This window comes from Cataglyphis hispanica, chromosome 5, assembly GCF_021464435.1.
Source record: "Cataglyphis hispanica isolate Lineage 1 chromosome 5, ULB_Chis1_1.0, whole genome shotgun sequence".
Classification (NCBI taxonomy): domain Eukaryota; kingdom Metazoa; phylum Arthropoda; class Insecta; order Hymenoptera; family Formicidae; genus Cataglyphis; species Cataglyphis hispanica.
The window spans coordinates 5,792,649-5,820,627 of NC_065958.1; the positions used below are offsets into that span (position 1 = coordinate 5,792,649).

At 30.5% G+C, this 27,979-nt stretch overlaps 4 protein-coding genes across 10 annotated transcripts; 3 read left to right on the plus strand and 1 right to left on the minus strand.

The window, feature by feature from the left end:
• The first annotated feature begins 122 nt into the window (after positions 1-122).
• Positions 123-1,815, plus strand: LOC126850032 (cell growth-regulating nucleolar protein). 2 transcript variants are annotated; one of them, XM_050592632.1, is made up of 4 exons: positions 123-261; positions 350-475; positions 609-991; positions 1,161-1,815. In XM_050592632.1, the coding sequence occupies exons 2-4, from the start codon at positions 351-353 to the stop codon at positions 1,679-1,681; spliced, it is 1,029 nt and encodes a 342-aa protein (XP_050448589.1). In that variant the 5' UTR covers positions 123-261; position 350; the 3' UTR covers positions 1,682-1,815. The 2 variants fall into 2 exon arrangements, with proteins under 2 accessions (XP_050448589.1, XP_050448588.1); XM_050592631.1 differs by having other exon boundaries at positions 227-475.
• Positions 1,816-1,879: 64 nt separating this feature from the next.
• Positions 1,880-7,305, minus strand: LOC126850035 (putative inositol monophosphatase 3). Of its 2 annotated transcripts, none has more exons than XM_050592638.1 (7): positions 7,182-7,305; positions 4,207-4,528; positions 3,748-3,996; positions 2,981-3,141; positions 2,766-2,883; positions 2,383-2,482; positions 1,880-2,290 (listed from the first exon to the last, which is right to left on the minus strand). In XM_050592638.1, exons 2-7 carry the CDS (start codon positions 4,421-4,423, stop codon positions 2,131-2,133), a joined length of 1,005 nt encoding a protein of 334 aa, XP_050448595.1. In that variant the 5' UTR covers positions 4,424-4,528; positions 7,182-7,305; the 3' UTR covers positions 1,880-2,130. The 2 variants fall into 2 exon arrangements, with proteins under 2 accessions (XP_050448595.1, XP_050448594.1); XM_050592637.1 differs by lacking the exon at positions 7,182-7,305 and adding an exon at positions 4,619-4,866.
• On the plus strand, positions 5,174-6,689 carry LOC126850013 (tubulin delta chain-like). The gene has a single exon (XM_050592595.1). It carries the CDS (start codon positions 5,174-5,176, stop codon positions 6,515-6,517), a length of 1,344 nt encoding a protein of 447 aa, XP_050448552.1. The 3' UTR covers positions 6,518-6,689.
• A 144-nt stretch (positions 7,306-7,449) lies between the features above and the next one.
• LOC126849962 (mitogen-activated protein kinase kinase kinase 12) lies at positions 7,450-27,979 on the plus strand. Of its 5 annotated transcripts, none has more exons than XM_050592450.1 (14): positions 7,450-7,585; positions 8,030-8,774; positions 12,840-12,964; positions 14,241-14,410; positions 20,260-20,531; positions 20,957-21,143; positions 21,211-21,402; positions 21,999-22,425; positions 22,811-23,037; positions 23,157-23,577; positions 24,004-24,398; positions 24,642-24,818; positions 25,201-25,399; positions 25,749-27,979. In XM_050592450.1, exons 4-14 carry the CDS (start codon positions 14,271-14,273, stop codon positions 25,866-25,868), a joined length of 2,757 nt encoding a protein of 918 aa, XP_050448407.1. In that variant the 5' UTR covers positions 7,450-7,585; positions 8,030-8,774; positions 12,840-12,964; positions 14,241-14,270; the 3' UTR covers positions 25,869-27,979. The 5 variants fall into 5 exon arrangements, with proteins under 5 accessions (XP_050448407.1, XP_050448406.1, XP_050448405.1 ...); XM_050592449.1 differs by lacking the exon at positions 12,840-12,964 and having other exon boundaries at positions 8,030-8,475; positions 8,564-8,774; XM_050592448.1 differs by lacking the exon at positions 12,840-12,964 and having other exon boundaries at positions 8,030-8,418; positions 8,564-8,774.

Here is a 27,979-nt window from a genome sequence, read left to right on the forward strand (position 1 = left end):
ATATTTTAAATCCCTAGATTGTTGATTTTGTGCGTAGATATTAAAATAAATTTTTTATTTTCTCGTCACGATCAAAAAATTTGTTTCCAGCTTTCTATGTCCTCTACTTTTCGGAGTAAAGTAATGTCTGATTGATCAATCGGGACAAATTTTTGCTCCTCTTGTCCTGATTGGTCAATTAATCTCTGCTGTATTTCGACAAGTAGATTTACGAACGCTAGATTGCTGTGTTTTGTATTGTCTCGTGTTCAGATAGATTAGGTTAGCGTTATTATTCGATAATATATTCGTGAATATATTAACAATTATTTTAATTATTATTAATAAATTTGCTTGTATAAACGATCAGTATGGTTGTCTTTACTTGTAACCATTGCGGCGATACATTGCAAAAGCCTAAAGTGGCTAAACATTATCAATTTAGGTGCCGGAATCCACCGTTTTTAACCTGTGCGGATTGCTTAAAAGATTTTCGGTAAAAATTTATATAAAAATATTAAATTAAAAAAATCTTTAAATATATATATAATTGATTTAATATTATGTACGTCATATAATATTACATATGCATGTAATTAGATGTTTTTAATATTTTTAATTATTTCAAGGAACGAGGAATATCTTGTACATACCAAGTGTTTAACCGAAGCCGAACGATACGGCGGAAAAGATTATGTTGCAAAGCCTAATGCAAATAAAGGCGAACGTAAACAACAGGAATGGCTTTGCGTTGTCAACAGTTTGCTGAACGGAACGATAGATTTATCCAGTGCAGAAAGAAACTTTCTTAACACTTTATCGAAATATGAAAATATACCAAGGAAGAAGACTAAATTCCTTAACTTCATACGCAATGCAATGGGTAATCGTGTAAATATGACAATTGTGGAAAGCATTTGGGATAAAATGGAAACTGCATACAAACAACAAAGTCAAGAATCTGCTGCTACTCAAAAACAAGACACTATCCAAACTCTAGAACAAAATAATGGTAAGTAATTATAGCAGTTTAAGTTTATTGAACAATATTGAAGCTATTTTTAATGTATATTAGAATACAGATTATGTATCAATAAATAATATATATAATAAAAAATATATTTAATATATACATATATACTATTACAATAAATTTAAGTGAAATATTTATTTTTTAACAGATAAGACAATAAACATAGATTCCAATCATTCATTTGACAATGGGAATATTGTTGAGAATCAAAATAATGAAAATATATGTAAAGAAAATAATTCTTCAAAGCATCAAAATGGAAATGACAAAACATGCGAGACTAATGGTGATAATGTCAGTGAAAAAAAATCTAAGAAACGACGTTTGAAATCAACTAATGTTGAAATGCCAGAGGACGTCCAACCTGCTGCAAAGATTTCTAAAACGTCCACTTTAGAAACGAACGAAAATGAAAGTAATAATATTCCATTTGATTGGAAGAAGACTATTTTAGATGTTGTACAAGCTAAAAATGAAATATCTTTAAAAAAACTACAAAGCAAAGTCATTAAAAAATATATATGTCATGTTTCTGACATACATGATCAGACTGACATAGAACGAGAAAAAGCTATTGTAAAGTTTAACAAGACATTGAAGAAGATGAAAAAAGCATCTGTAATATGCGTTCTAGAAGATACAGTAAAATTACCCTCTTTAATCGAGTAATTACTTTTTGAAAAAATATCATAAAAAGATGCACAGTGAGTAAATAGTCATATAAATAATATGAAAAAGAAAAACCTTTTCCGGTTGTATATAAAAAAAAAAACTATCAATGCAATAAATCAATTCGCAAATAACATTTTTTTTTTCACTAATATATTTTATAAAGATATGTGTGTTTGTAATTTACAAAACTGTGAATGGCTATTATAACTTGATTTATTGTATAAAAGTCTATTTTTATACAGCTATGAGAAATATATTTCTTACAGTAAATACTTAACATTAAGTTAATAGTTATACTTGAAACAATTGTTGGAAGATATGTAATCTTATTGCTTACAAAAGCATATTAATATTTATCACTTAGAACACAAACTTTATCACCATCAGAAACAATTTAATATACACAGTCTCTCTTAATTTTTGCTTCATGTGTATTTTATTTTTAATTAATGAAAATCAGATGGAAAGTCATGTAAGAATTTTTTAGAATACCATGCATGATCATTCATAGTCGCTAAGAGACCTTTTGTAAGTACTTTAGCATCATTAGCTCCAAAATAGATCGGTTGTTGATCGTACAACTGTGTCACTGTTCCTCTTAAAGCACTATATTGAAAAACAATAAAACAAATAAATAAAATAGACAAATATTGAATAATTATTAGAATAATATATAGCAAATATTTAAATAATAATACTTCAGAATTGCTGTGCCTGCACATATATCCCATTTCTTGATAGCAGTTGTATGAACATAGGCTGTTGCATTATCAACAGCTACTTCCAAGAACTTATATCCTAAAATAAAATATTTATTCTTAGCATAAATAATAATAATAACAAAATAACAAAAATTGAAGGCGAATGAAAAGAATAAAATAAAGCTACATGAGATTAACAAAAAATAATTTATAAATACATAATATATCAAAACCCTTAACAGTTGAAAATCCATATTATGTATCAAAATAATCATTTGTCTTATAAATCATATCATTTAGCTCTATTCTCCTTACATATTTTATAGAAAGTAAATCACAAAAAAAATACGATTATTATATGTATAAAAAAATCTTTTTACCTGCACCAGCAGCAGAAATAATTTCAACATTGTTGCCAAAGGCAACTTTAGATGCATTCTTAACTTGTCCAGCATGTGAAAGAGATACAATCAAGATAGGTGTTTTATTAACCTTTGTCTGTTGAACAAAGATTTATCAGGTAATGTTTCAAAGTTTACTTCATTACAATTATATACACTTTGATTGAATTATATTTTTAAATTCACACAATTACCTTAGACAAATTTTTCAAATTTTTTGATACGCCATGATTAGTCCATGTCCAGAATAAACTATAATTCTGCTTTGTTTCAAATGGCTTATATATAACCCCAATAATTGGTTGTCCTTTAACAGCTACGCATACCATAGTAGATACATATTGAAGTAAATTCTCTAAAAATATAAAATACTTCAATTTTAACTTTTATAAAGCAACATATATAAAAAGACAGAACTATTGAATATCTTTTTAGATACAAATTTCATAAAAAAGATTGAATTGCTTGTTCAATAAAAATGTTAATAATCACAGCAAGGTCATTTAAAGAATTTGCAATGTCTCATAAAAACATAATAATTTAATAACTTGAATTATCATAATATTAAATTATTAAATCATTCATTTAAGGCAAGGATTATAGGCTTTGTCCAAAATTGATATTTTTGAGATTGTTTATAGTATGGATTTTATACTGTATTACAGAACTGTATGAGATAATTGTCTATCTGTAGACAAAATATATTGTTATCAAATTGCAGTTATAGGTTTTTCTCTTATATATTTTTCTCATATCCATCTAAATCTTTAATATCTTTTTTTATAAAATTTATATATATATATGTAGTTTTATATTACTTACAGTTATGTTTTTGAACATAAAAATATATTCATCATACAATCTTAAAAATAGAAAAAATAAAAAATTCTGTCATAAATTATCTATAAAGTAATTTCATTAAAAGTATTACAATATCATTGAAGTAAAGCTATACTGTTACCTGTAAACTCTTTGGTAGCATCAAGAGGATCTATCCAAATTGTAATGTCATTAATGTTCACAATCTCATCGCTAATGTTATAACCATCAATACTTTTAATAGAATTTTTAATGTTTTCTACTACAATTTTGTCACAATCCTGTGATGTTTCCTCAGATATCACAGTAATTCCTGGGAATGATTCTGTTAAAGCACGATACATGGCACAGTGAGATCTATAATCTGCTGCTGTTACTGGATCATTGACTCCTTTAAAGGTAACAGAGAAAGAATTATATTTTAAATTCTAAAATGTATTGATTGAAAAAAATGAACAAAATTATAGATAGAATAATTAGAATAATTAAAATTATAGATAGAAGTATTAAATAATGCAAATGATTTGTAAAAAAATATGATAATAGTATGTGGAACATCTTATCATACTATAAATACCAAGTTTTATATTAATAACATTACCTTCCCTCGTTTGACCTTTGCTTTCGATTTTGAATTTAATCTGATCGTGCACAGCCACTACTTCAGATCCTCCGATTTCGGCCGCTCTTATCGCGGCGGCGAGAAGCTGCTTCAAAGATACATCTTTCTTGTTCGCGCGCCGATTTGTGCACAAATAGACGATACCAAAAATCACCACGGCCACGCACAAAAGTATTCTTTGCATACGCACACCCATCCTATTGTATATTGCAAATTAATGACTTGCAATTAACAGCAAATCCGTATTTCGAGATGCAATTTCTGCTGCCTTGCACACTTTTTTAGTGCGATTACAGCAATCCTATTGACAAATAATAATGATAGTCCAATTTAGTGCGGGTTTTTTCTTCACTTCATCAATATTTCTATTATTAATTTGGATATAACATACTTTTGACACTATATAAATAGTTTTTATGCAAAGGCAATTTGCGGAGAAATTTGTATTGAATATCAGTCATCATCGTCTTTCATTTTTTACAAGATAAAAGATAAATATTTTATCTTATGGTTAGTTTTACGATTGTCCAATATTGTTGATCAATGAACAAAATATATAAATCCTTTTCATAATTTTTTATTTGTTAAAAAAAGACGATCGTATCGCTTTAAATGCGAGAAATGTAGATGCATCCGAGATATGCAAAGTGTTCGTCTGACTTCATTTTTAATTGCACTCGGTTACACTCCCTGCACTTGATTACAGCACACTCAGTTTTCCTGGCGGGAAGCAATGGCTGGATGTGAATTTCGAGATCGTTCGCTCACGGTTCAAACGTCACTTAAATTTTTTTTCCAAAAACCGTAACGTATCTTAATTATTCTAAATATATATCGCGCGTGTCTGAAGTTACTATGTGATATCCAAAATACACGTAACAAAAGATAAAAGAGACGCTAATGATACCGAATCATTGAAATTTTTTAGTAGAGGAGATTCAACGAGATGTTGACGATACAATTCGGACAATGCGGAAATCAACTCGGACACGATTTATTCTCGAAGGTATTCACTGATGTTAAGACTTTGAATACCGGTGTATCTTATAGAGCTAATTACGAATATATGGAAAATACAATGGAGAAATGGTTCGACGGAATGACGGAACGCGGCCGGCATTTCGCGAGGGCCATCCTTGTCGATACCGAAGAGAAGGTAGTGAACAAGATATGTAAGGATGCGAATGCATCGTGGATCTATCGAATAAGCAACGTCGTTTGTCAATCTGGCGGTGGTTGCGCCAACAATTGGGCTTACGGCTACAAGATAAACAGCCAGCGCTTGTCAAATATTGTGTTGAATATCACGCGACAAGAGATTGAGAAATTAGATCGTTTTCAGGGATTTCTCCTGCTTCTTAGCTCGGCCGGTGGCACAGGCTCTGGTGTTGGAAGTCGTATGATTGATGTTCTACGTGAGGAGTATGAGACTAAATCTATCGTAGCTGCGATTGTGTTGCCATTCACCTTTGGAGAAGTCTGCACTCAGAATTACAATACTATATTGACTCTAGCTGAGTTCTCCGACAAAGCAGACTTTTCTGTATTATTTGAGAATCAGCAAATGCATGCTATGAGTACCAGTTTGTTGCAGAATCCTAATACCATGTTATACGACATAAACAATATCATTTCTGAGAATTTGCTTGCTGCTTTTCAACCTACCAACAATGCAAGATATGATATGAATTTTTTATTATCCAAAATAGCTGCGCATCCCAATTTTAGATTTGGAACAATCAAGAGTACTCCTCACGTTCCTGCAACATCTCTGCAGTATGAACTCACCCACAAGTGGGATGTGTATATACGTCACTTGAAACAGACTCTTCGAATATCAAAATCGCAAACGGAATTGACAAATGTTCAATTAAAAACACCACATCCTATATTAAGCAAAACAGATGTGTCTCATAAGTACAGTCCTTGTATATCTAATATTCTTGTAACACGTGGCAAATCTGTAGAAAATGACACTGTAATGTTGGAAGATCTGCAGAAAAGAGATTTATATCCAGAATGGATTACACTAGATTCGTTCACTCACTTACATCAAGAACGTAAATTCCTGAATCGAGACAAGTTCTTAGCCTTGATCACTAATAATTCAGAAATACATCGGCCATTGGACGCATATCTTGACAAAGCATGGAATTCTTACAAGTTTGCAGCTTTCTTACATCAATATAAACAGTTTGGCTTGGAGGAAGACGATTTCTTGGAAGCTTTTGCAAAAATTGAGAGCGTAGTACAGGAATATAAAAATTTGAAAAGTTACGGTGAAAATTAAGTTTTTTATATAACTTATGCAAAACTGATATTTTTGATTGATTAATTTGACATATTTGTATCTTTACAAACAAGAAAACAAATTTTTGCTGTTTTTTAGTTGACAAAATGATACAAGTTAAAGTTTTAAATTTTGATAATCTATGATTATTTGTGGATATGGTGCAGTAGAATCTTCTGCAATTTTATATATAACATAAGCATATATATATATATATATATATATATATATATATATGTGCTTTATAATATGTGTATTTTATATATTTTTATTATTTATGTTTATTCTCAATTTATTTTGAAAAATATGCGAAAAAGTTGACGATTCTAAACCTTTAGAGATTTTTCCTAATATGAGTTTTTACACTTATTAATACTTGTCAGATATATAGATTTATTTCTTAATTCATTCTCTCTTGACATTTCTACTTTTGCCAAGTACATTATGCGTAGGCGTTTACGCGAGACCTTGAGTATCACGGTCACGGTTACTACGAGATGGGCGAGTGGTTGTGATGTCATTTGGGAATCGACCGAGCTGCGGCTACGAGCTGCGACACGGACATGTGAAAGAGACTCGTATTGAAGGAGGAAGGACGGAGAAAAAGGAGGCAGGTAGAAGAGGGAGAAAGGCGACGATAGAACGAACGAGCGAATATGCTTACCGAGGGAAAAGCGAGATGAGATGAAGTGTCATTTGTGTCGATGTAATACTACCATACGTCTGAGCCTCGTCTATTTCATGCGCCGTCTTTAGAACCTTCTCTTCTCTGCGCAACTGCATCCTTGCTGGGATAGAAATCCATACGTATATATCGTATCAAATACATCTGCGCAATGTATACGCGCCATAGATAGACGCAAAAATAGAAAACCCGATCATTCCGTTTCTTGGAAGAAGGAAACGTTTCCAGGAACCCCCGTCTGCCCCTTTCACCCTTCTTTTCCTCCCACGCCAACTCGAAAACAATCTAAGGAATGATCGAGCGACGGAATCTCGGCAGCAAATGAGTCTATTCCAGGATTCAATCTCATATCCCGAAATACTTATGTGCTATTTTTCTTCCTGGTATGTATTATATTTATAAATCAACAAGATTCTCAATATTTTATATCCTTTTTTTCTTTTTCTGCATTGTATCATCAAAATTAAAACACAAATTAATTTATTGTGATTACAGATATCTCTCTATAATGAATATGACAATAAAACATTTATAATTTTCTAATCATTTTAATCAAGCATAAATATTTATAAACATTAATTTGAATAATTTTAAAATATATGTCGCTTTAGAATTACAATATATTTACATTTTAATCCTTATTCTGTAAAGTATTTTATTTTCTGTTTACATTGTCATATTTTTTATCTTAGAAAAATATGCTTTAAAAAATTTTTTAAACCGCTTCTCGATTCTCTTTTTTTATATTTTTTTATACACATTTTCTTTTATATATTTCTAATATGGTCTTTACAATTATAATCAAATTTTAATTTTGCTTTTTTTAGGTTCTATAAAATTTATGATACAAGGATGAAAAAAAATATCAAAATGATATTAAGAGAAATAGGAAAACAGCACTCTGAAATCTTTTTCGAAGCAAGATACTTGAAGAAACATCTCGCTTCCGGACTAGGTCGCAGCGATAGAGGTTCTCTCGCGGTCATCACCGACGCGACTTGAATATCGAAGAGGCGTGGTTTTGGTCGACGTAGAAACCTGTTCGTTCTCCGCGCTTCATCTCGTTGCAGCGTGACGTCGGCCGATTCCCCTCCGCATCACGCAGCCGACCTCCTCCCCCACGTATAAGCCAACGGGCGCTCTCTGGCGTCGGAGTCGCGGGACCGATGACATGCGCCATTTTGTCCAGTGTTCGTCGAACGCGTCGTGCGTCGGGGTGCGTATCGCTGGCGGGGTTTGTGCGAGCGAAATAAATCTGAGCGCGAAGACTTAGGTGTGATAACGCACGCGAGTGTGCAAGCGGGCGAGCGTTTGTTGTGCTCGGCTCGAGGCGAGCGTAATATGTATTACGTGCTTTCTAGATTCGTGTGTGTGGCGACGACGTCCGGCGCGGCTACGAACACGAAGATCGTCTCCTCGGATTGCGATCGCTGCGAGCTGCTACGAGGACAGACGTAGCGTCGTGACGACGCTTAATAAACAAACGACTCACGGAGAGTGTGAATGGCGACGGCGACGATCACGCGAACACTCAATCCCGTTGTCGCAACGGAGAGCAGCGCTTGGCTGCAGGTGAGTTTCGAGAGGGTGGCAGCACGCCGTTTCTGATCGATAAGAGACGCGCGCGCGCCCGCGCGTCTCTTCTCATCCGTCCTTCTCGTTTCCTCTCTCGCGGAGGAGGAAATGAGAAACACACGCTCATCCCTCGTTTCACGCGAGGGGAAATGTTCACGATCCAAGTGGTCGTTTCGTTGTACACGGACAATCGGCGTACGCTCGTTTGCTTATGCAAGTCGAGCTCGAGAAAAGTGAAAGCTTCCCTCGACGCCGCCGATCGTTTCGCCTCGACTCGCGAAGGACCTCTCGTTTTCTGGCTGTAATTTTTTGCACTCGCCGCGTTTAAGATGACGTAGAGGATAGACGCCGGGATGTAGGATATAAGTATGTTTAGACTTTGAAGCGGAAAATCAGAAAGGAAACAAAGGAAAAACTCATTTATAGCTTCGATATATATATTTATTGCTTCACATATATTCACATAATTTGGAAAGCTAATCACTTACTACATGAAATTTTACATATTTGTTTATTAAAGAAAGTGACATTTTACATTGATTAAAAAGAGTCAAAGGTCAAAAGTGACCATGAAAATGCCTTGACAATTTTGAAACCATCGCTGTCAAGGATACGATGATATTTATTAAACATTTCGCATAAGCAAGCAGTTTGACATACGTTTGATAATAATTTGTACGCTGATGATATTTGGCGTGCACCGATGCGTGCAATCGATTTGCTGATAATACGAAAATAAATAGTCTATCTAACTAACTAAAATATTATTTTAATCTTTTCTTTTATTCTTCTAATCTATTATTATTTTAATCTTTTTTTTTAATCTTTTAATCTATTATTATTTTAATCATTTAATCTGTTATTATTTTAATCTTTTATCAAATTCATATAATTACATCGATAATATAATAAATGCGAATTATATGATAGAAAGAGATTTTGTTGATCATATTGAAGGACTTGGAATGTCCTATTCTGATAGGAATCTATGATTTTTTTTCGTTATATAAATATTTTATAAAGAAGAATGGATATATCATAAAATTTAAGCATACGAAATTTCGCAAAACTTGTGTTAAATTAGCAATGATACACGAATAGCACTTTTAACCATTACATTGAACTTTTTACATATAATCCTTAATTTTTGGTTTATTTTAATTTTTATTTTATTTGACAATAGAAGAATAATATTTAATGAAGTACGAATTGTGATTTTGAACTTAATGATTTTGAATACTATTAATATTACAAACATACAGGGTTTCTTTTATCTAGTCTTAGTTATTTCTTACATTACATATATTTATGATTAGATAAAAATTTTGTAAAATATCGAGAAATAATCTTAGTAGCTATCCGTAATTCATAATTAATAATCGTTTGTAGGACTATTTCTTAAAAATAAATCAGTCTATTAGAGGCGATTAACCAAAGGGCTTCATCTTTGCTAGACAGCATTGCGATCACTGGCCATTATCGGGTGGTGATTTCGATGCCAGGATGCGCAGCCAAAGCGTACGCAAACTATTCTTTAAAGATTGAGCCTTGCGATTCATGTATTTGCTTATGTGACTCCGAGGGGCGATTTCATTCATACATGTCAGCTTTCGTGCGATCGATACTACACACGAGACAGACACTGCAGATACAATCTTCGAATATATTTAGATGTATATATATATTTTCAATTTATTTCTATTTTTATTCACATAGATACAAAGCATTTGATCGCATTCACGAATTTCTAAAAAATTCATTGAAAATTATATTGAAATCATAATTAGGATCATTTACTCGATATATGTTTGCTTTGTTTCTTTAATATGTTTTAAGTAACTTCTAATTAATTTTTAATTTCTTTAATTAACTTTCAAATTGCTTTAAATTTATTTTTGTTTAATCAGAGCTGCAAAAAATCTAATATTTTTGAAAGTAGTTGGAAAATTCAATTCATAATAATTATTCTTTATATAAAATATTAGAGCTGTTTTCTTTGTAATATTCTTTTTTGCGAACTAAAAACGTAGATTAAAAAAAAAAATTATTTTTGGAATTAGGATTTTATATTGCGTAACAATGTCCAGTGTAATTAATACAAAAATAAATATATAAAATTTAATCAAGATCAGATTCTTTCTCTCTTTATGTACAAAAGAAAATTGTCAATAGTCGAACTGTAATTAACGTAACAAGAAACCATGTTAAAGCTAATAAATTTGTTTGGTCGATGGAATATCGTAGTTACAAACTGATGAATAATTCACATTGAATAACGACATATAAAAAAAATCTTCAATGGACATCATTCGAATTTAACATTCGCATCTATTTAACGATATAGAAAATGCATTTTTATTTTTTTCCATTCTCGCCCTAAGGGATCGCACCCGTGCAGTAGTTCTAAAAGAGTATCCTTATCTTTGTATGCGTAACTCAACCTACACGTACTTTATTTTGGAAATAGGTATATTTCTCTATCAGTGCTTTTCAATTCGTTTTCACATTGTGTCATTTATAGAAAGTAATATTTATACAAGATCATAGATTGTGAGATAAAGAAATAAGAGCGGATTTGAGAAAATCTATTTAAGACATGATAAAAAAAGATTTTTTATTTATTTATATGTATTATATATAGGATATTGCAAACGTAGCATTATCTTTTTCAATACATTTTTTCGCTATTTTAGAGAGAAGATTCTTTAACAAAAGAAATTATCAAACATCAAAAAAGCTATCATCGCATGTTTAAAATTTTCTATTTCGATATTTTTAAATTAAAATTTTTATTTATATTTGTAATTAAATGTTAAATTGCACATATTTATTTTTTGATATACTTGAAATTAAATAACGAAAAAGATTTTCTTATTCACTGTGAAATGTAGACAAACTTTTGGAAAACACATTTTTATAAAAAGTTTTTCTCTATTCTCCATCAAACTCTAATCTTTTGAGCAGGTATATGTATACAATATAGTCAGTGGTTCTCAATCATTCTCGTATTGACGAAGCTAACGTTTTTTTGAAAACTTATAAACTATTAAGAAATTCTTTATGCAATAATTTTATAATTCTTGAGAATTTAAACAAATAATTTTGTCCATTAAATCAAATCAATTTTTAAAACAAACTGAGATGATGGGTTTACTCAGCATTTCAGGAAAGTTTCTGTTCATTCTTTGTCAGATTTTAAGAGAATTATAGTTCGGGATTCAATATACATATATATTTAAGATAAAGCTAGAAATTTCAATAGTTCCCGCGAATTGCATCAGGAAAAAAAAAGAGAAAAAGTTTATATATATATATATATCATTTTCAAGTTATCTTTTATGTGTAGAAATATATATCTATATGTAGTATGTCATTTTGTTCTCATCATATTATTATCATTATCACGTGACCGATAAAAATTATCGTAAAATGTTTTTCTCTCTCTCTCGGTAGAAGAAAGAAATTGATATACTCGATTTTTGTTCGTTTTTTTTTAGAAAGTATACAATATTGTATATAAATCATATGACTAACAAACTGACATATGCGATGCCAGTATTCGCTGCTATTTCTGTCAGATGGCCGTATGTAAGTTATATCTGATCTGAAGTCGCAATTTACGTATACAGGGTGCATAGAATTAAATAGAACGCGGAGGGTATATCTTTCATTAAAATTTGTATCTCTCTAGAATTGGCAACTCTTCGAAATATTACCGAATTAGGTTTACTTTCTCAGAACAAACTTCCGCAGCTTTCCTCTTTCATTCTGAAAGTTTCATAAAATTTTTGTTAAATATTTCATATAAAAAATTATATATATTGCATATTTTATATATAGACTCAAGTTATGTTAATATAAATTATTGAAATAAAATTTGATACTGTGTAATTGTTATAGAACCAAAACACACGCATCTATTTAAAATAAATATTAAATATTAGATAAATAATATAACAATTGAATAAATTAGAAAGAAAATTTTTCACATTTTTTAGAGATGAGGTCGGAAATGGATATTATTGTGTTGAATACGTGCTAATATTGACGACAATGTTTCAGAGTTTGCCGGGTTCAAGTAACCTGGAACTTGGCAAGACTTCGATCCAGGTGCGCAATATTAAACGGAGGCACACCTACTAGTGTGACTCATTCTGGAAGAGTTCCTGGTTTCTTTCGCCCTTCATGTAAGGGATGTATATGAAGCGAATATAATTTACCCCTCATTATTACCGGAAACTTTATACCTTGTAAATATGCAGAAAATATACAAATCTGTTCAGCTAAATTTATAATTTATAATTTAAAAAAAAAGATCGAATATTATTTTCGCTCGAAATTTCCCATCTAAACTCTATAACATTCGAACAATTGAATCTTCGGATAATGGAAATCGATTAAACAGTTTGATTATTGGTTTATCCGAACTTGACACTCGAACGTATTTACTTTGAAATATTAAAACACAACTGTTTAAACACGTACACATGCTGTTTGATAACACATATCGCTCGAATCTTTTGTCTGAGTTTTATTGGGGAAAACTATTTGCTAAAGTTATTGTTTATTTAATATATGGCACATAATTGTGTACTTGCATTTATCTTTTGTTTGCGCTCTAGTTGGTATAACTCTTCATTGTTTCGAAAACGACTATCTTAATTGTCGAGGAAAAATGCATAAATTATAGGGTATGAGGTCGAATGAGTTCAAAGTCCAAAGAATCTGTATGTCAAATAAAGTAAAACGAGTGCTAAGGTTCGGTATGCGAACAAGCAAAAATACCACGCCTCTTACTAGATCGGCATTCCATTGAACCCGGTTGTCTCCTCCACGTTAAATATTATTATGCCAAAGGTGATTTCTTACTCCTCTCTTTTCGTTTAAGTCCATTCCAGCGTGGTAACAGGCAATCACGCGCGGATGCTGCATGAGAACAAATTTTTAGCATATCGGAATGCGTAATGTCGGATGAAATAATCAGCATAATCAAAACAAAACTAAATTTTTTAACTCGTTTTAATGCTTCGTACAAAATAATATACGCAAAAATTTCATTATTCTATAAAATATAATGTGTGAACAGAGTGTAAATTAAATTAGTGTAATATTTGTCAAGAATTATTCATGTATTGAATAATACATGAAGTATACAGGATTGTCTTTTTGTACATTAAACTTTTGTCATGAATCAATTATTTTAAAATTTACTAAATAATTGTACATATTGAGAAAAAGAAATGAAATTAATATAGCACACACAGTATTTTGCATTCCAAATTTTATTACTATTACTGTTATTATATATATTTTTGTAATATTTTCTAAAGATAAAATAGAAAGCGTTGAGGAACCAACATTTTTTTTTCTTATCGACAAATATTTTCGATATTTTCACGTGTGAGTAATACAGTTAATTAATCCATTAATAATTTAAAATAACGAAATGTATCTTTATTTCAGATCTGGCTATAATCTGTCATGTAGACGAGAATGCGCACCCTTGCCGAAATCGAGATCCTGGCCCAATCCAAAATGTATAATCTAGAAACTGAAGAAACAGGGATGTCCGCGGACATGAACGGAGTGGTCTTGTCATCTCCTCATCCGGAGACTCATATATTCACTAACAGGTAACTTTAGTGTTTATTGTTAATTCTCAAATGAAAAATCCCGATCTTCTCATTTTTCTCTGTAATATAGTACGCTAAAAAAAATGTTTTATCTGACAAGATAAATATCAGCTGTCAAAATATGTATAGAAATATAACGTATTGAAAAAGTAAAGGCGATTTTTATATATCTTTGTAAAGATTAACATTTATTGAATTATTTATAAATTATTATCAATGCAGATACCAATCGAATATTAGTCGCAAGTATATAATACGTCTTCCTTTGTATTATACATTTATAGATTCGAAATAGCGCGCTCGTCCGCGTTGTCTGTGCTCGCGCGTTACGTATTATGTCGCGCACTAACGAGCGCTGTCAACGCGTTACGGCATATAGCGGTATATCAGAGCAGATAGGTCGAACGAGAGATAAGAAAGGTGAGAGAGAGATAGAGAGAGAGGAAGAGGAATGAAGATAGTTTCTCTCGGCGCTCTTCGTAGTCTCTACTGGTCTCCGCACATCAGTAAATGAGAATTAAGCTGTGTGCGCGGTGTGTCGCTTCGAATCCTCGTCTTCGAAGCGTTCAGTGATCGGTGGTGCAACTATAATACGACGGCAACGACGACATTCATCGTCTCATTGCGGAATACTGTGTTAGTGTTAGCTCTCGTTATACATCCATATGCTATATCTGACGTGATGGTACTCGCGCGGTTTTTCCTCAAGAAGCCAGCGGCGCAAAACGACGACGACACCACCGGCGATGTCGCCGCCGTCGCGGTGATATCCGGCAATATAACCAGCGCTACGGCGAAGAGGTGAGAGCGGATTCCTTGGGACACACTTATTTAGAATAACGTTGCGCTTTCGATAACGAATACACCGTCAACAACGGCGCGGCTCCGTTCTCACTCTCCGTTCTCGCGCTCCCAATGTTTCTGATTCGTTATTGGTCGTCTCGATTATCCACGATGCCGAAATTTTAGCCTAACTGTCCCTTGAGAAAGTGGCATCGCGATATAAAAGATCCAATGTCTTTGATTTATCTCGATTCCCGAAATCGAAAGACGCGTAATTTTAGATTGAAGCTCTTTTGTTGTCAGTTATACTTTATGTGTTTAGTAATTTATGTCTCAAAAAGAACAGATATCTATAAAAAATATCTTATAATTTTTTAAAATATTTTTAATCAATATTTTTTTCTCATTATTACATTTTCAATAAATATTAAATATATTTAAATCTTTTAAATATGTATGTCTTGAGCAAATAAGGAAAAACGTTTTTATTTCTTTCTCTCTCTCTTTTTCTATCTCTTGTTTTTTTATGAAAAATGTTTACGTCATTAAGTTTAAAATATCGTATTCTTATTATGTTATTAAAATGTAATTAAAAATTAATAGAAATATCGAGGAACGGGGAAAGGGCTTGATTTTCATGTCGACAATATTACGTTACGCGTCCAATTAATAATATTAGAATAAATTGATTAATTCGGAGTAATATAAAATATGTATATATAAAATATAAAATTTAAAGGAATAATAACAATGATGAACATAATATCATTAAAAAATATGACTGGAAAGTTGATCACAAATCTCTTCAATTAAAAATGAAAAAATTAGTAAGTTAAATACATAACTACATACATAAATATAATACTGTATACGTATAGAAATTTATATGTACAATGAGATGAAATCGCGCGCCCAATATGCCGTATCGGGCGTAATGTTTACGGCGACGAGCACGGCCCCCTCTCATTGAATGACGCCAGCAGACAGCTGATACGAAGGCCATGGTAAAACGTGCATGTACATGCACGCACATATTATGCGTTTATTTGACTCGCTATGCAATATGTACACTAACGCTCTTTGGCTTCTTGCACGCACGTGGATGGAAACAATAAGAAAAGAGGATAACAGAAGAAAGGATAAAAGAGAACTGTTTGTGTATGTGAAGACAATCGTTTTATCTTAAACCGATATGATCCTTTGCCAAGGGCATTGCTGCTCATGGTTTCAAGACTACTTTCACTCTTTTAAATGAATATATCTTTTAATATGGACTGATATATCCTTATGTATGTTTACATACTCTGTCTCTCTCTCTCTCTTTTTTGGATTAAAAAATTGAATAATGCAAGGTAGCAGCGATTTATTCTTTTTAAAGAAATTAATATGATATATAACATTTTAATAAATAATCTTTTGGTTGACAAATTTTTTCTCGATTTTTTTTAATTAATTTTTTTTTACTTCTATTAATGTGTGCGTATTCTTTCCCAGAGAGTTTAAGATTAAAATCAGAAGTTTTAATCACGGGAATTTCAGTAGTAATAATGTCAACGTCTGAAAAATAAGCTAGCATTCCGACGACACGACATAATATAACATAGTGATTGTCGACTATCATCAATTGAACACGTGGTGTGATAACATCGGCATGAGAATACATCGGCACTTCTTTGATATTTTTTTACGGTCACTTTTTCTATTTCTGCTACCGAATATGTTGCCTGTAGCTATGACTTATATAAATTCGGATAAAATTGTCGCGCGTTTATAGGCAATTCTTTTTCTGTGGAGCATCGCGTGCTTTGTATCGCTTATCAATAAGATCAACAGCTGATAGCTAATTTAAACACAACACTTGGACTTATTTATATAATTCTCCTTTCATACGCGCGCGGAATTCCTACTTTTCTTTTTTAGATCTTGCGTCACGTATATCGTATAAAGAATACATCATCTTGGCTGAAATTTAGAAATTTGAAATTTAAATAAACTTTTTATACAAAGTTATCAAAAAAACGATTAAATAAAGAATGTCATATTTCCCCCCTTTTTTAAATTTTGGTTGACTTCTATTTAACAGTAATAATCGGTAATAATTCTTTGGATGAAATTTTAACTTTTTATTAAAATGTACAATTCTAGAAAAGTCTAAAGAAGGAGTTAAAATGCATGTTTGTTTTCTTGGTATTGTATAGATTTTTAATTAATTACAATCGGTAATTTTGCTATTTATTGATGTTGATTTCATTTATTTACAGGAAAATGCAGAATTGATAAATATTTTTATTAGATATTTCATTAAGGCTGTTATGTTAATTTCTCATATATAATGATAGCGAATTATGTTAGAAATAACAAATTACATGAAGTTTTTCTTATAAAATAAATTGAATAAATTATTTTTTCAATTTTTTTATTTTTGCCATTGCATCCTTGATAGTATAAATAGATAACATATATCGAATATTCTTTTTTAATCCATAGATTGATAAATAGCTGTAAATTTTGATCAATTGTCATAAGATCTGTTTTCAGGGATGTAGGATACAGATTGAATTATACATGAATTTAATATTGCAAGATGATAAAAGAATCATGTAATTGGACAATAGCTGTAGTGAAGAAAACGTGAGCCTTAATATTTTAAACTTTAATGAGCATATAAGTATTCAAAATTTAATAAGCGTATAGGTTGATATATATAATTGCAGATAATATTATATGATCTGAAGCAAATAAAGATATCGGCGTTATATATGTGCAGTTTACGTAAATAGATATATCTTCAATGCACAGAGATATTTGCAAAGGTGAAGCAAATATTATCAATAGAAGACAAAACATTTGTTTAAAAATAAAGATAAATTTTCTTCCTTATTATATTTATACATTACAATATAAATGTAATATGCGGATAAGAGTTTGTTTACATAGATTTTTTTTTAAAAGATATACTTACATGTATATTTCAGTAAATTTTTTATTTTCTCCAAATTGACTAGGTCTGTTCGTAAGACGTTAAAAAACACAGTAGAGCGTGACTGTTACTATCAGTTAAGAGTTAAATTTAGGAATATATACCTGTATCGTGCAACACAGTCGCACATAAAGAGCGCAATCGATATTCGCGTGCACGTCACACATTGTTACATTCCGTTCAAAGGTTTGCTACGAACGCATAACGAATGAAACGTTTGATAACGTGATATAATGTTATCAGAGTCAGTAATATGAATCTTCACAATGAGTATAAAAAGTTGCATCGGATTTATCGAAATTACAGTGGGCGTGACATTCCTTTGCGATACGAATATGATATCGTTGTCCGAATATAGAGGGTGTCTAACAAGCGTCGATTTTAAGCTCGATAACAAATTTCTTGATAAATCTGGCGCCAAAGGTTTATTTTTTTTTTATGTATTATCCATCATGAATTTTTAGCAATAGATGGTGAATTATAATTCAGAAACAGAAAATCTAATCGAATTTAAATAAACAATATGATAAAACTACTGTGGACACAAAATCCTGGTTGTATTTGACCTAGATTTGAGAAAGCTCAAAAATCTATAGAGATCTTTTTCATAAAATGTTTTTATTTTTAAACCCGATATCTTTTATTAGTGCTTTGATATTTCAATGAAGGAAACAGCAATCAATCAGAATTATGAGAGTTGTATGCTTTGAGAGAGATGTTTTATAGATAAACATTATCCCATCGGGGTAATGAAAGATTACTCTTGCTTGTCAGTTGCGGTCGTATTCACAGAGAGGAAATGTATTCACCATCTATTGTGTTGGCCGTGAAAAGTCATTGACACAAACCTCTTCGCACCACGTAACATTGAAAAATACTTGTGAACGATGCAACTATGTACTATCTTCAGGCATTCTTTGAATAGAATAAAGCAATTTTCGAAAAGAAAAAAACGTAATACCAGGTTATTTACAGATAAAATAAATAACGAAATGAATAATGACATATTTTTTTTAATGTTTTTTTAATAGTATTACGTTTTGAAAATTATAAAAAGTAATGAAGAGTGTTATTAAACTTTATCCCGATTATTATTCTTAAAAGTAGATCGGAAGTTTATTCCATTTGTTATCATAAATCAGGCTATAGTTGATCAGGTGATAATTGATGTGCGAAAGATGCTGAAATCAATATCAATATTTCTAATGCAAGTATTATTTTGATATCGTGCATTTTATATAATCCTATTACATTGATATTGATATTTATATCTTTTATATTTATGTTGAAAATAATTCAGAATTCAATGATTTTAATTAAACATAAATAAAATTTGCGCAATTCATATAATCATGTACTGAATAGCATTAAATACACAAGACAATTCGTCGATTGATATCGCTGACGTGACTATGATATGTACGTCATTTCTTATCGTTCATCGGACTGCACAAAGATAAAATTACATGCGATCAATTCGTTTTTTTAGTGCAAATTCAACAAACTTATATGGAGATAAGGTTCTCTTGCTTTTAAATTGATTAATTTTTCGTCTGCGTAATATGAAAAATGTATTAATAGTAAGAATATAAGATTCTCTCTATTATATCATTGCATGCTTTTAAACCTATTCCAGTAAAAAAATTAAAATATTAAAAAAAAAGTAAAAAATAAAATAAAAACTAAATAGAATTATCCTCATTAAATGAGGACTATTCGGAGGACATATATGAGGACTATTCGGAAATTAACTTTCAATAGGTTTGCAAAATAAATTTAAAAAAAAAACAGGAAAAACATTTTATTATACACAAAATTTATTTACATATATACATTACTTTACAATATAATCACCATTCGAATTGAGGCACTTGTCATGGTACAATCCTTTGTATACGCTCATCAAAGAAGTATTCATAAAAGTATGAAATTTATAAACATCTTATCTGTGTATAGGCACACGCATATATTGATATACATAAACGTGTAATATCGCTATATAATTTATGACTATATATATACATATACATGTGAATTATCAACAATTATAATTTATTTAAAAAATTTAATATTTATAAATTTTTAGCATGTTATGCATCCAGGAAGAGCTGGCTCAACTGAGTGAAATCGCAGCAAGTCCCGAACGATTAATCACTGAACTGCGAGAGGTTCAATTACCCAACAGTAATCCGAACTCGGGGAGTAGTTCTAGCGATACAGCGACAAAATGCGCTCCCGGAACGGAAAGCATCGACTCTCAACGATCGAATTGGGTCGAAGGCATACTGGGATGCATGCGTCCTGTTTGGACTATGTTGTCGAAAACAGCTATCAACGAAAAAATTAAAAATCTTGCAAGTAAGTTATGTAAGTTTTCTTATGGAGTTTTATTTATTTATTAATTTTTTCTCTTTTTTAAATTAATTTTTTAATTATTTGTAGTCTTTTATATAAAAACATACTTATATATATTTAATATAAGAATTTATATTTTACATGTAATAAGAATTGGTAATTAAATATGTCGAAAATATATTGTTACAATTATTATAATATTTTTTACAATTATTTTAAAAGATATTTGAAGCAAAAATAAATTAAATCTGTAATCTGCATAATGAGTTTTAGATATTTTTTGTATTTAAAATAGAACCTAGCTGTGATATAATAGAGCTGTGGAGATCTAATTCATTTTTGCTTTGAATATCCGAGAAATAATCCTAACTTTGAAATTGTTATACATTGCATTTTTGGTACAGTGATTAATAAGGATTGTGTTTCAGCGGATGATTGGGAGATACCTTTTGGAGATATTAGTGAAATGAAGTGGGTAGCATCCGGAGCGCAAGGTGCAGTATTCAAAGGGAAATTAAATAGGGAAATTGTAGCTGTAAAAAAGGTGAAGGAACCGAAAGAGACTGACATACGTCATTTAAAAAAGCTCAATCATCCGAATATTGTACAATTCAAGTAAGGCCTATTTGTTCTATTACGGCATAAATTATATTATAAAACACTTATTGTTTAATGCTTACAGAGGAGTCTGTACGAAACCTCCTTCCTATTGCATAATAATGGAATTTTGTCCATTTGGGCCATTGTATGACTTTTTGAGAGCAGGAGAACCGGTTCCTCCTGTTAGATTGGTGTCATGGTCAAAACAAATTGCTGCAGGGATGGGATATCTTCATGCTCATAAAATCATACATAGAGATCTCAAAAGCCCAAAGTAAGTAAATAATGAAATGAATAAAACGGGAAAATTTCTTTAAATTAATTATAAAAGTAAATTAATTACAAAATATTATAAAAGTAATTATAAAAGTAAATTAATTATAAAAAATATTAATTCATAAAAGAAGAATTTTATTTTACTGATACTTATTTAAAAAATTATTTTATTTTATTCTATTTTATTTTATCGATATTTTTTGTGTTATAGATAATAAAATAAACATTAACTACTTTAACAAGCTTTAGACATGCAAATTTTTTATAAATTAATTCTTATTAATTCTTATTCATTCTTTAATCAATTTCAAATAGACAGAGATGTGTAGTTTTTAGATTAGTTAAAGACATTTGATGTTGAGAACGAAGAATTGTTAAAAAATATTGATATTTTTTGACATTTTCATTACGAAAAAATCGACTTTAGCTAAACAATTTGTGAATGAGAAATACTTCAGGATAAATATGTATATGTATAGGAGACACTTGTATGAATTTAATTTAAAAAAAATTGATAATATAAAATATTAAGTGTGAATGCATCTAAAATTCGCTAATTGTTACGAAATAATGAGAGAATTATGATGTTCATAGCGTTCTAATAGGACAAGACGAAGTAGTGAAGATCACTGACTTTGGCACAAGTAGACAATGGAATGAAGTTAGCACGAAAATGACTTTTGTTGGTACTGTGGCGTGGATGGCACCGGAAGTAATCAGGAATGATCCCTGCTCGGAAAAAGTAGACATATGGTCGTACGGCGTCGTGCTGTGGGAATTGCTGAGTGGCGAGATACCTTACAAGGACGTAGATTCTTCCGCCGTTATGTGGGGAGTGGGTAGCAATTCTCTTCATTTGCCAATTCCTACAAGTTGCCCGGAAGGTTTTGGACTATTAGTAAAACAGTGCTGGGCGACTAAACCGCGTAATAGGCCATCCTTCAAACTTATTGAGATGCATCTCGCTATCGCAGCCGTCGATGTATTGTCCTTGGAACCCGAAGATTACTTTAAAGCACAGGTAGTACCGTTGTTCTCTATAATTTTCTTATGTGACATTAGTGCATTATTTTAAGAAATTTAAATTTGAGTGCTTGAGTAGGATAATAAATGAATCCTCTGCCATTTAAGGTATCTGTTAAACAAACAAACCAGACATATCTTTTAAGAAAAAAAGAGAAAGAAAAATTTTGTATAGAATATTTAGTTAACAAATTTATAGTTTTTTAAATTATTGTTTATGACATCTAACAATTAGATTTTATAAGTCTTCTCATACTATAAACTAGATTTTTTAATAAGTCTTTTCTTAGACTCTAAGTCTTTAATGGTTCACTAGTATTCTCTTTACAATCATTGATCAAGATACATGGAAAGATAATAACATAATTTTTCTTATTATACAGCAATCTTGGAAAAAGGAAATACAGGAACACATGGAACATATGCCATTATTTACAAATACCAGTCCACGTTTCGAAAACGATCTAATTTTACGGAGGAAGAATGAATTACGGCAAGCTCAAGATGTCAGAGAACATTATGAACGCAAACTTGAACGCACCAACAATCTATATCTAGAACTAAACGCTATTTTATTGCAATTGGAGCTACGCGAGCGAGATGTAATAAAGTGAGAAAAATTTATTTTTGTTTTCTGTTATAATATAATTTAAGCAAAAGCTATATGCTATAAATATATGTACAAAGTGAACATGTATTATGTGATATTATACATTTCTTTAATAACAGCAAACAACGTTATACCGCTTTGCAAAATCGTGTTCTGTATTTGGAGCACAGTCGAAAACCCACAGATCGAAATAAATATCTGGTTTGTCTCAGGAGAGAGCAACAATCGACAGGGTATAAGCAATACAAGAAACGTCTTGTTCGTCCTCTATTGAAAGCCCAAGAGAGGTTATATCGCAAACGGAATGGCACAGTGCAGTTTTCCACTTCTTCAACGCCCACTACTCCGCCATCGCCCACAGATTCGCCGCAGAGCCCTGTCAAAGCCATCATGTACACGCAATTGAATGAATCCAATCAACCAGAAACTGTTTTGGCATCAAACAATAGTTTCAAACAGCGTAAATACAGGCATCGTAGAGTTGGCTCAGGTTGTGGCCTAAGTTCCAGTCCTAGGTCGAGTCCTCATCGTGAAAGAAAAGTGAGGACAACAGTAATAGTAATTTATGACAAATAATAAGTTGCGATAAAATATATTTTAAGAATAATTTTGACTTCCAAGAAATACACATAGGATTTATAGTTAATTCTTTAAATGAGTTTAAAATAGAATTTTTGATAAAAAACGTTCCATTTTTAAAAATATTTATTGTTTTTAGATAGTTATTTGATTGTTTGAATATTTGACAAGACTTTACATCTCAATTGTGTACAATGAATTAATTGATATATATTATCTCTTATAAAAATAAATTTAAATCTATCCTCTCCCCCATTTTCTCCAAAAAAGAGATCAAAATTTTTTTTTATATTTTCTTGCAAAAAATATTGTAAACATTGATTAATTATGTAATTAGCAACAATACATATTATATATATGATAACATGACATGCTTTCTAATTGCAGAGTATAGAAGCATCTGTAAGATTCATTGACAGTCACACACAAACGGATATCATGGACATCAGTGAAACGGATCACTCTCCATTGCCGAATATAGCGTCTTTCTCACCAGAAAGGTCTTCTTTGGAAGCTGTCAGAAAACAATCGTTGAATAAACAGGCAATGGAATGTGTAAACGGGAATCCGATTTTGCCAGAAACGCATTATCCGATGCTAATTAGTTCATGCTCCAGTCCTGAACCGTTGAATGAAAATAACGCAAATGGAAACGAACGTTTGAAAGATTGTAGTGATGATGACAATCTTGAGACACTCGGTAGAAAAGTCAGCGAGATTATTATTGCGAATCGTCTCATTATTGATAATGGAAACGGCGAGGATGTTGTAATCTCTCACAGGTATTATATAATAATATCATCTAAGATATAATTTATTTTTAATAATTTTTATAATATATATTTGTTAACAAAAAATATCATTATTCTTTTTCTCATTTTATTAATAAACTTTTTTATTATAATTTTATTATATTCTATTTTCTTATCATAGTAAATTTTAAAATTAAGATAGCATAAGATTACATCACTTAAGAATCAAAATCTCGATTTAAATATAATTCATTAAACCAATTCTTATAATAGAAATAAAGAAGATTCAGGCAAACTACCTGGACATTATGCAGAGCAATCCGACATTAAACTACGAATTTCTTCAGACAATACAGATGATCGCGAAGATGATGCTTGCGAAGAAAGCTGGTCAGATGAAGAAGGGGAAGATCCAAGTTATACTTATAATTATTCTTTGAGACGAAGAAGGTATAAATTTCAATATAATTAAATGATAAATATAATTATTTTACATTGTCTAATTGTTTGTCTTAAATCTGTCTAAAATCTTGAAAGATTTAGTGTAACAGTAGTTTAATTTACTCTTTTCAAGAATTTAAAAAAATTTCTTATACTCGGAAAAAATAAACTTGAAACAAAATTTTACGAGATATTAATGTTTATAAGTTTTTAACTCTTGTGCAGAATTCTTTAATAGAAATATTGTATGTGGTGTATATACATATATATTATAAAGAACTTTTTTAATAAAATTGCTTACATCTTTTAAAACATTATTAATGCGGATATTGAAAAATGTTTACTCTTATAAAAAAAATAATTGTTATATTGTAAATATTTTATTAAATAGTATCGCAAGGAAGCCAATTGGTCCTGGCTGTAGATTACGAAGATCTAAGCCAACAATACCTGGGAGAATGCAGCGGGCATTAGCTTCTGATGAAGAAAATACTTCTGAATATTCACATCCTCCGTCCAGTCAGACCTCCACTTTAGAGAGTAATCCGGATGTTCAAAGGGTTCTTCGTAATATACAACATTCCCAAAAAGTAAGTAAATTCAATTTTTTTATTTTTACATGTGATGAATGAATTCTAATGTAAGAAATAACTGCAAGATATAAACTTATTAATTATACATTATTATATATTTGCAAATAAATGCCATGTGTACATATATTATACATACATATATTAAACATATTTTTTAATTTTAATTGTTTTAAAATTGAACTTGTTTAAGTCACGTTTGATTTTTTTGATTGATAATCCAATTTTATAAATATATTATATAAATATATTGATTGATATATTTGATAATGTAAATATATGTGATATATTTCTCTTTTACGAGATACATGTATGAAATAAAAAACACTCTTGTCTTATTTAAATTTAGAGAAAGGAAATAGACGACGCTTCTGACACATCGAGTCAATCGGAAACGGACGAAATTAGTGAAGTTACAATTGCGTCTCAACCAGCAAATGGAACTATGAAAATGGAGAGCCGAGTATAAGAGTACTGTAGTATAATTTTTATATTTGATTTTTATGAACGCGCTATATTAATAGATTAGATTTATTGCCTAAATGAAATTCGATAATTATAGCATTCTTCATTCTGTAACTTATGTTAAATATTGTAGATATTTATCTATTCATATATGTATACATACACACACAAATAATGACATATACATATAAGTAAACATACATAGGCATACATGCATCATGTACATCCATATACTAAAAATTGTTTAGAAAAAATAGTAAAAACGATTGGGAATTCGAGACTTTACATCTCAATAGAATATTGAAGCCGCATAGTTTTCAAAATATTCTTCACCAATATGTACAATCAATCACATACATGAATTAGTAAAAAATTAGATTAATATTGCTCAAATTTATTTGAGTATACATAAGGTTTTTTTATATATACATATATGTACCACATGAGATCATGATTCTAGATTTATAATGTAATTTTCGTCCAACAAATCTAAATACTGCTTCGAAGGATGTTATTCACAAATGTAATAAATGTCATTCGAAATCGCTATATACATCGTACATTATATACGCCTCGCGACGATCATTCACATTAGTGAATGTTAAGGTATATATAATTGTCCAACATACATACTTCAAGAATCGTATATTTATTTCTTTCATGATATCTAATATTTATCATCTACTAATTTAATAATTACTTTTGAATAAAACGCATATATATATATATATATGTATATATCATTTTTAAGTCACAAATTTAATTTTAAACTGTGCATACAAAACAAATTTTCTATCCAGCCAAAATGCAGGCAGTCAAAAAGTCCTTAAATTCATATATATTTCCTTGCTTATGTATAAATAATCTCACTATGTCAGATGAAACTGAAAGACAGCTGTGAATAATAAGATGTTTTCATAATTATGAAAGCATCTGATTAAAGATATTATGTATATATGCACAGTTTAAACGCAAACTAAAAAAATTGAAAAAGATCAAATAAACCTCACGGAATGAAATAACATGTACAACATAACGATAACGAATTGAACGAATTTTATTATGACATAAGTGCCTACGGCAATTTGCATGCATCGATCGCGTTAAAGTGTCTAGTGAAAGTTAGAGTATTAATAATATTGTACACACACATATATATATATATATATATATATATATATATATATATATATAAATTAATTAGACAATTTAGTCTTTGAAGCATGTATTGTGAAAGATATTGTTGTACCTGTACCGATCTTTTATATTTGCAATATATTATGGATACATAAGACGTTAGACAAAAATGAATATATGAGAGAAAAAAATATAGAATTTGCTTCCTGAAAGCTACTCTCCACTTATAACAGAAGAGATACTTTGTGTCATATATGTATCTCTCTTAAAATTTACGCTCATACGTAAGGAACTTAATTTTTTTTTACTTTACAGCCAACAAAGTCAAAGAATAAGTAAGTTTATAGTGACTATGTACTTATTGATTTCAGACTTTAAGCATTTATGTATAGTTTACAATGCGAGTTGTATTGCACGCGAGATAGTCAAACATGTGGTGCAGACGAGAGTTTCAAAACGAAGCTTGACACACAATAGCGCTGGATTGCACGCGGAAACTTCATACTCATTCCGCGAATAAATTACCGGTATTAATAATTATTGTAAGTTGTATCTTTCTCACACATGCACGTACCTCCAAACTGTTGCGTTTATTCAATTATCGAAAAGAATGATGTTTTGCATCCATCTATTGTACCTGCTTTGAAACTCAAATTGCCTTAATGACAATTATATACATCTGTAAATATATAGACAATACAATACCGAAATTAAAATTTTAGCAAATTAAAAGTAAGATAGAATAACAATTTGGATGTGCTCATTTAAACGAAATAATTTCTAAGGCGTATTATTAGAGAGATGTACTTTATAGTAATCATACATATTGTATCCACATCTCATACATTATGCGAGTAGTTGCATAAATTGTTCCTTTTCGTGCAGTGGCAGCTAAAACTGGCGAGTTCTATTATTATATAATAATAGAAGCAGTACACAAAATTTGTGTTATACATAAAATAAAGTTGATTTACAGGA

Excerpts from the sequence above, each read along its gene's own strand:
- LOC126850032 (XM_050592632.1), top strand. The coding sequence starts at position 351 with ATGGTTGTCTTTACTTGTAACCATTGCGGCGATACATTGCAAAAGCCT. Across the intron at positions 476-608 it reads GATTGCTTAAAAGATTTTCG|GAACGAGGAATATCTTGTAC; the intron begins GTAAAAATTTAT and ends AATTATTTCAAG. Across the intron at positions 992-1,160 it reads AACTCTAGAACAAAATAATG|ATAAGACAATAAACATAGAT; the intron begins GTAAGTAATTAT and ends ATTTTTTAACAG.
- LOC126850035 (XM_050592638.1), bottom strand. The coding sequence starts at position 4,423 with ATGGGTGTGCGTATGCAAAGAATACTTTTGTGCGTGGCCGTGGTGATT. Across the intron at positions 3,142-3,747 it reads TGCTACCAAAGAGTTTACAG|AGAATTTACTTCAATATGTA; the intron begins GTAACAGTATAG and ends TTATATTTTTAG. Across the intron at positions 2,291-2,382 it reads GCAGGCACAGCAATTCTGAA|TGCTTTAAGAGGAACAGTGA; the intron begins GTATTATTATTT and ends TTTTCAATATAG.
- LOC126850013 (XM_050592595.1), top strand. The coding sequence starts at position 5,174 with ATGTTGACGATACAATTCGGACAATGCGGAAATCAACTCGGACACGAT.
- LOC126849962 (XM_050592450.1), top strand. The coding sequence starts at position 14,271 with ATGCGCACCCTTGCCGAAATCGAGATCCTGGCCCAATCCAAAATGTAT. Across the intron at positions 23,038-23,156 it reads CGCGAGCGAGATGTAATAAA|CAAACAACGTTATACCGCTT; the intron begins GTGAGAAAAATT and ends CTTTAATAACAG. Across the intron at positions 25,400-25,748 it reads ATATACAACATTCCCAAAAA|AGAAAGGAAATAGACGACGC; the intron begins GTAAGTAAATTC and ends ATTTAAATTTAG.